The 8,911-nt window shown below is 40.5% G+C and overlaps 1 protein-coding gene across 3 annotated transcripts in view; it reads right to left on the bottom strand.

The window, feature by feature from the left end:
- The window catches only part of Ipo9 (importin 9), a 56,105-nt gene extending 48,135 nt beyond the window's left edge, over nucleotides 1–7,970 (bottom strand). For 2 of the 3 annotated variants that reach the window (XM_015483826.2, XM_015483827.2), the window contains exon 1: nucleotides 7,756–7,970. In XM_015483826.2, coding sequence (XP_015339312.1) covers nucleotides 7,756–7,918 — 163 coding nt within the window. In that variant the 5' untranslated portion in view covers nucleotides 7,919–7,970. Of the gene's footprint in view, nucleotides 1–3,076; nucleotides 3,188–7,755 lie in introns of all 3 variants that reach the window. The other variant, XM_048809674.1, reaches the window with a different exon arrangement.
- Between the last annotated feature and the right edge of the window lie 941 nt (nucleotides 7,971–8,911).

The raw sequence follows: 8,911 nt of genomic DNA, 5'->3' as shown, positions 1-8,911 counted from the left end.
AAAAAAAAAAAAAAAAAAAAAAAGAAACAAACCACCAACACCAAAAACAAAACAAAACAAACAAACAAACAAAAAAACTACTCCGTTATTTATGCCCATATTTTTAAAAGTGTTTTATTTTGAAATAATTTTAGATTCACAAAAAGCTAAAAAGTAACACACACAAGTTCATGGATAGTTCATTAATATTCTCCACCAATAAGCCCCTTATCTACCTGTGGATCAATGATTAAAACCTAGGAAACTAATATGGGTACAATACTATTAACTAAACTAGACTTTATACAAACTTCAAATTCCAGGATCCCACATTGTGTTTGGTTGTTAATGTCTCCTAAATTTCCTCAAAGAGTGCAACACTTCCCCATTTTCTTCTTTGTTCCTTATAACCCAGACACTTTCAATTAGTTACTTTGTAGAAAGTTGTCTCAATTTGGGTTTAACTGAAGTTTCCTCATATTTAGATTAAGGTTATACATTTTGGGCAAGAATATCAGAAAGTAATGCTACTCTCAGTATTTCATATCAGGGAGTACATAATGTTATTACTGGTACTGTTCACTTTCATTACTTGGCAAGGTTGGGTCTGCCACATGAAGACCAGGCAAACTTTACACATAGATTCTGTCACAGGTTGGGCTCCCTTTGTCAGCAACCAGAGAACTTCAAGTCTAATTGCTCTTTGCAGAAGAAAAACTTTGCATGAATATAGTTTTTCCATGTAAGAAATTCAGAAATACTTAATCTATTCTAATACATAAGTCTATTTTAGTGCTACCAGAGGAAGGCAGAAGTTTGGTGATGATTACAGAGTTGGGATTTCTTTAATACAGTCATAAATTAATCATGTCTGGTACCTATCAAAGACCACACACACACGACAAATTTCACTAACCATCTTGTTTCACACATCTCTTGAGACTGTGAAGGATGTGAGAATAAGAGAACATCAGAAGAATAAGACCCACATGGGGGCCAGAAGCCTAAGTCAACTACAAGTCTGTACCTACAAGTAGTTTAAAATGACTTTTCTCCAAAAGTTTATAAGAAAGAAGCTTGAAAGTTCAAATAACATGAATGTCTGCTTAAAAGCCTGACTGGGAAAAAAAAAAAAAATCTTTGAAGAATATCATCACTGATAATTACAACAAATTTTAAGATAAAATGAACAGAGTAAACCAGGCGCAGTAGTGCATGCCTATAATCCTAGCAATTCAGGAAATCAAGATAGGAGGATTAAAAATTCAAGGCCAACTTCAGCAATTTACCAAGACGCTGTCTTGAAATTGAAAAGAAAAAGGGCTAGGACATAGTTCAGTGGCAAAAGTGACCCTGGGTTCAATCCCTTGTGTGTGTTCAATCATACACATACACACATACACACATACACACACACAGAGAGAAAATAGATTATCTACATTTTCTTCTCTACAGGTTTCCAGAGTTTCAAAAATGGTAATCCCAAAATTCAAAGAAAAAGAATTCATTTGTATTAAGCTATAGGGGGACTTAAGAGGGGAAACAAATTATTTAATGTGATTTATTCTGCCTAGACCACATATCCATAGAAATACAGGGACAGCTGGGCATGGTAACACATGCTTGTAATCCTAGTGGCTTGGGAGGCTGAGACAGGAGGATCAAGAGTTCAAACTTAGCCTCAGCAACTTAGCAAGGCCCAAGGCAACTCCCAAGACCCTGTCTTTAAGTAAAACATGAAAAAAGGCTGGGGATGTGGCCCAGTGGTAAATTGCCCCTGGGTTCAATCCCTGGCACCTGCCCCAACCCCCCTCAAAAAAGAAAGAAAATAAATACAGGGACATCAGTTACCACAGAAGAGTGGCACACTCACAAAATTTTAATTTATATAAAGCTAATGAAGAACTGTTTCCAAGGAGTGATAGTGGTGTTATTCTGTTTGTGAACTCTGCTATCAGAGTATTTCAAAGAAGGAAAACACAAGAAAAATATCCTGAAGCTCTATACCATGTTTTAAATCTGATCCACAGAGTTATTCCTATTTTTTATCTGTTAAGTCATAAAAAATTAAAAAAAAGATTTTCACTTAAAAAGAGATTCTACAATATTTTTTAATAAATACAACTAAGCGTATCTGAAAAAAAGTACTATTGTGTATGTGTGTTTATTTATGTGTTGAGGGATTTCTAGTTTTATTGATTAGTGTCTTTAACATAACTTCTTTTTTAAGTTATAGGTAGACACAATATCTTTATTTTTATATGGTGCTGAGGATCGAACCTAGCGCTTCACGTATGCTAGGTGAGTGCACTACCTCTGAGCCACAACCCCAGCTTCTTAACATAACTTCTTTAGGGGGAAAAAAAAAAAAAGAACTCTGAGATGATTAAGGCAGGGAAAATACAAGAGACACAGATATACATGGCTGTTTAATTTTTCTTGGAGTGGGGCATTAGAAAGGATCAATTAAGATCGAACTAAGATCCAAACCATAAAGTTAAACCAAAGGGGACATTCACAAGAGGGCTATATGAAATTAGCTTTCTAAAGCTATTTTTTTTTTTTTAAGGAAATTTAATTTCTCTAGTTCCTGTTTCCTAACTGAAAAAGACCTATTTGGTTATTCTGGATTTTTACCCTAACTTTAGGTTCTCAATTATCATTTTATTTCAAACCAAAAGGGTATCTATCCTCTGACTTCCTCTCTAAGAAATCCTTTGCTCTCTTTCATTTTCTAGTCTCATTCTCTACACTGGATTTATTTTCCAGTCTTTTACTCTTCTCTCTTGTTATCCTTGCTCCTCTTTCTCTCCTTTTACCCCACCTGGCAAAACATTATCTGTCTAAACCTTGGCTGAAAAGGGAAAAATCCAGGGAGGATAAAGATCAATTAAGAAATACACTGGTCTTAAGAGTCTATTGGAGTCAAAGACTTAGCAGTGCCTTGACAGTCAACTATTAGGATGAACTGTCAACAGAGATTTTTTGGAGGACTGAGTTGCATATAGTGTTCTGGAGAAGCCCCCTATTTCTCATGGAGGTTGGTAAACTCCACAAAACCACAGTTGAAAGGAAAATGAAAAACTCCACCACTGGCCTTTATCCGAGCGTGGCCGCCTTCCGCTCGGCTCAGTGCCCGCCACATGCCCAGGAGTGCGTCTGGATCCTTGAGGGGCGCCCTTCGCAGGTGGACAGTGCTTACGCTATACTGCAAGAGAGCCAGAAAAGTGCCCATGAGAACCAGAAAGCAAACTTCCAGCCAGTGGGATCATCTCTCTAGGCATCTAAGATGGGGAAATCAACACAGATATCTGGGCAGCATCTGAATGCCAGGAAGTTAGGGAGTGACAAATCCTGCCCTCCCTGACTTCAGATCAACATAATGGTGGTGGAAGGAAAGAAAAAATGTATTCTGACATATCTGGTGGGGACAAGACAAAAGCCTGGGCTTGGGGTACAGCTCAGTGGTAGAGTGTTTGCCTAATTGAACCCATGAGGTCCTGGGTTCAATTCCCAGCATTAGGGGGAAAAAAAAAAGAAAAGAAAAGACCAAGTCAAGGCCAAATGATGGGGGAGAAATGTCTTCATTTCTAATAGTCAAAAAAATTGAAATAACTAATAGAAGAAAATTTCCTATAGTCTAAATCTATATTAGAAAGTCTGTGCTATGCTGATATAGGGAATTAAAGGTTATAACTGAAAGCAATTCATCCAAAAATTAGGTGATGCTCTTAGAGGAAAGTAAAAGAACTTCATTCTGAGATATAAAAAAATACAGCATAAATATGCCAAAAATTAAGAAATTATCTTCTCACAAGTCATCATCTTACCATAAACTGGACCCTCTTCCACAAAAAGGTTAATGAAGCTAAATTGAGAATATTAAGATTTTATGGTAGGAGACTTTTGGTAGTTTATAATCTCTCCAGACTGTTTATAAAATGTTTCATATGACCCTATTAATACATGGAACTCAAAGAACATGCTAACAAATAAAAAAACTTCATATTTTTACCCTATTTAGGCAGAACTAAATTTCTAAACTCTGCTGATCCAACTCAAAATCTCAATCCTAAGAAAAATGCAAAAGTAACAATTATTTGCTGAAAATCATATAGCATAAAAACTTCCAAACTTTCAAGTACTATTCTTTTCAATCCTTGATGGGAGTACTGTCTGAACAAGGTGGTAAATGGCACCACATTCTCTAATTAACCCTGTTAAATAGAATTTAACTATTCAGAGAGGTTTGCTGGGTTTCCCTGGATCCAAGTGACTAGAAAAAAATGGCAATCTCATGGGTTCAAGAAAATCATCCCAGGACACCAGGCTGATGATGAAGCAAACTATGTTTGTTTGTTTTTGGTACCAGGGATTGAACCCAGGGGCATTCTATCACTAAACTACATCCCCAGCCAGCCCTTTTTATTTTTTACTTTGAGACAGCCAAGGCTGACCTTGACAGTAAAGCAAACTATTGTGATCATTTTCAGATACACACACTAAATAAGTCAGGGTTCTAGCAACTCCATTTTCTAAGAAAACTGCTTCTTAAAATTCTATCTATGGTGCAATCTGGCCAAAGCATGTCAACTTCTCTTGTCAATACTTTTCTTCTTCCTTTCTCTCTCTCTTCCTCCCTCTCCTGTCCCTCTCTTTCTTTCTTTTTTGGTACTGGGGATTGAACCCAGGGGCACTCTACCACTGAATCACATCCCCACCCCTTTTTATTTTGAGACAAGGTCTCACTAAATTGCACAGACAGCCTCGAACTTATGATATTCCTGCTTGAGTCTCCAAAGTAACTGGGATTATAGGCATATAAGCCACTGCTTGTCTCTTCTCTTTTTAAAATTTTTGTGGTACTGGAGATTGAACCCACAGTCTTGTCCATGCTAGGCAAGCACTCTACCATTTAGCTACTTCTTCAGCTCTCTTCTGAAAAACTTGTTTTCTCTTGTTTGAGACAGGTCTCACCTTGGCTGGCCTTGAACTTTTAATTCTTTTGTCTCAGTCTCTCAAGTAGCTGGAATAACAGGCGTGGGGGACTGCACCTGATTTTTGTCTGTCCTTTTAAGATACAGTTGGCAAATGACCTGTGCTCTTTTCCCAAATTAAAGATTCTTCCACTTAAATCTTGAAGACTAGGGGGCATCAGCTGGCAGTCAAGGAAGGTGGCACTTCTTTTTGGCAAAAGGAATAGACTAGTTGATCCTAACAACTTGGTGGAACTAATATCCTAGGTGAGGCAACAATGAATGGCTCACAAAGATGTATGGTTATTTGAGAGGAATGAGGGACTATATCTGGTGGTCACCCGACCCTGCGCTCTATGGAAACCAAAAGGGATAAAAAGATGACAAGTACACAATAATATTAGACACCAACTCCCAGATTTCTCATTAACTTCAAGTTGTAAAGAAGAGTGTTTTCTAAGGGCAGAGGGAAGGTTTGTTACTAAGACACAACAAAATTGTGAAGCAATCTTGAGTAGAAAATCATCTATTCATTCAACTGCAAGAAAGCCTCCTCACCTTGGCTTGCAGGGCATTCTAATAGCAGGGGCGAGTCCTCCCAGTTTCACCAGGCCATGTAGTTTGCTAAATCCTGGCTGGGAAGTCAGGTTCTACATTTTCATGTAAGGAAGATGGTGGAAAAGAAGCTATTAGACCATGTTCAGAAAACATCTGAGGGAGTTAGAATATAAGATGGGAGAGACTGTGGAGCCAATAGCAAAGATAACTTGTTAAAGGTCATAAAAAGAGAGTATAGTGTATTTAAGGGATGAACCACCATGTCCATCTAAAAATATGTACAGAAGGGGGTAAAACTATAGTTTTTTTTTTGATAAACACAAGGAACCAGACAATTGTAAAGACACAACCTTTAAAGGGCCTAAGGCAGTATACTCAACTCCCCCCCTCCCCCAGACTTGATCTAGCCCTGTAACCACAACCTAAACCCTAGCCATATGCCTTATTACTAGACCACCAATATCAGGATAATTTCCATACCTCTCTCACAGCATGCACAACAGCACAACACCAGTAAGTTTTGGGGGAGGGAGGAAGAGCTGAGAGGGAGAGTCTATCTATTTCCCACCAGTAGCCTGGATCAAATCTCTGTACTTTTGAAATTTAATTTTTGATTTCAAGACCCAAAAAGGCAAAGAAAGGGAGACCAGAACTTCAAAAAGATCTCAGGAAATTTACAATTGACTCTGGCTACGGCTGTAGAGGCCACGGCTACTGAGGCCACGGCTTTTGGCTACAGCTGTAGAAGAAATCAGAGCCAAAGAGGAGTTACTGGCAGTTTAAAATAAGCTAAGGTCTACCTTTTATGGAAAAGTGTCAGACATGCTCTTTGGAGCACCAAGACCACTGGGTATCATTCAAAGAAGATTTAGTTGGGATCAATTTGTATCAAACCAAGAACTTTATTCAAGTGGAAAATTAATTTGATGAGGTTTCTGTTTTTTCACTCTTCCTTCTTCATATCCAAGAAAGGCAGAGACATTAATGTGAATAAAGGAATTTTACATAGGAGGCAATAAAATCCCCCCTCAGATTATTTTATACATGGCTTTCCAACAGCTTTCTCCTAGCCAGTGGTTCCTCCTTTTGTAGAGTCTGATATTTTACAGAACAATAACAACTACAAATGAACTTTCAGAATGGCTCTTAATCCCAAATCTCAATGTTTTCAATAGCCCTTTCATATTACAAGTAAAGGTAAAACTAAATTTAAGGGAGATTTTTGTCTTCATTTCTTTTCAGGAAAAAGAAGTCTAGTGGGAGAGTTAACTCGAGGTTTTGAATGCAATCAATCAGACCATGGACAATTTCTCTTTACAGATGCCTAAATTTAAGGAGTGGAGGAAATATTCTCTTGAACTGGGAAATTCTGAGGACTTGTATTTACAGTGAAGCTATGGCCAAATATATTTCTTACATAAAGGCCAAGAAGATTTTCCCTTCTGCTGTAATCTAAACTCTTCTTTGTACAGTGGCTATGCTGGGACTGATAAAAAGTCCATCAGCAGGAAACTAATAAAAAATCTCTCAACTCAATAGTTTATTTTCTCCTCCATCACTTTAACACACATAATAGGAGGATGGGGACAAAGATCAAAAACAAAGGAAGATCGGTTCCTCCACACAGAAATCGTATTTAATAACTGCAAATAACTCCGAAAATACACGGGGAGTGTGGTCAGAAAGGTGCAGCAGCTGCATGTGCTTATAACTTATAAATTATGAGACAACATGACATGTACAAACAACCAGCCAGGTTTAAAGTCAGTGGCAGAAACTTGTTTGATGACATCCACTAGATTTGATAGCCACTGCCCTCTCACCATTTCTAACAGCTCCCCCTACTCTAATCACAATACAATCAAGCTGGTGAGAACAGCTAAAGACCCTGGTCCTGCAAGAAAAAATGATCTCCCAGACCGCGCGGCACCAACACCACAAAGTCGATCTCCATCTCTGTCCTCGGCAGATCCCAGGCTCCATCTCTTTTCAAGTCTCCACCCTCCTTTCCCCGCGGAGGCTCCACCTCTCCGGCCCCGCTCTTTTCAGACGCGCCTCCGGTCTCTGGGACTTTCACAGCCACCAGCGAAATCAACCTCTCGCGCTTCCTACTCCACTCCCCGGCGCCCAGCTCTCCACTGGCACAGCTCCGTGTGTGCCTTGCCGGTCCCGAGCTGCAGTCAGCGGATTGTGAGGCCCGCACAGGTCCCAACCATCCTCGTGACGGTCCCACCTCACTCACCCTCCGTCACCTCCAGCACCTTAATCTGTTCCTCGGCAGCAGCCCGCACCTCCTGCACTGGGGACAGGATCCCAGTGAGAGTATCCACCAACGCCTCCTTTAATCCTTGTGCTACTGGACCTGGCAACCCGGAGGCCGCACCAGCTGCAGCTGCCGCCGCCATCTTTTCTCCCCTCAGTCCCCCAGCCCGGACCCGCCACTGAATGACGGCTCCCGCGCACGGCCAATCCACGAAGCCGCGCCTGCGCACCAGATTCCGCGGGAGCGGGCGGGAGGCGGGGAATGAATCTAAACCTCCAGAGACAGCGCCTCCTGCCGCTTAAACGAAAACTGCACCTTTGTCAGCAAGGATCGCTTCGGATTTATGTCGAAAGGGAATCCCAGAGAGATTAAGGGGCTTTTCTAAAGTCGCACAGTAGGTGAGCCATCTCACTTAGAATAAAGGTTGTGGTGTATGCCTTTAGACTCAAGGGTCGTTCACATATTAGACGATGTGTTAGGAGAGAGGAGGTGGGGTGGAAATGGATGACGAGGGCTGAGTGTGGTGATGCATGTCGGTAATCCCAGAGAATGGGGAGGCTGAGGCAGGAGGATTGAAGTTCAAGACCAGCCTCAACAATTTAGCAAGACCTCTGTCAAAATAAAAAGGGCTGGGTATTAGCTCAATGGTGAAACGCCCCTGGTTCCAACCCCAATACCCACCCCACCAAAATGAAAAAGGAAAAGGATTTTTTTGAGGGCTTTAAAGAGAGGAGACTGAGTCAGAAAGACCACCCATTTAAAATCAACTTCTTTCTCCTCCACCCATCCCACCACACACGGAAAAAAAATTGGCTAAATTTAATTTCTTCATCGATTAGCCTTAAGAACCACAGATAGGGCGCTGGGAGAAACTGAAGGGAAGTGGGCAGTGGGCGTGGGCCTGGGCGTGGGTAGGGTTACCTTCCAGCCTAGATGAACCCAACCTCAAAATGGGAAGGTGATGGAAGGGGAGAGTACCAACATGTAAAAGGGTATTTTCTCCAGATTGACACTTTATGTGAGAATTTGATAGCTGAGAATATATGCCACCTCCCTCAAGTGGAATTATGGCTGGACATCTCAAGAAGTGGGAACAGAAGTTATTTAATATACGAAATGGCCCAGGGTATATACT

This window comes from Marmota marmota, unplaced genomic scaffold (assembly GCF_001458135.2).
Source record: "Marmota marmota marmota unplaced genomic scaffold, marMar, whole genome shotgun sequence".
In the NCBI taxonomy this organism is placed as follows: domain Eukaryota; kingdom Metazoa; phylum Chordata; class Mammalia; order Rodentia; family Sciuridae; genus Marmota; species Marmota marmota.
The sequence above is the reverse complement of the archived record's forward strand: the minus strand, read 5'-3'. Positions and strand labels throughout refer to the sequence as shown.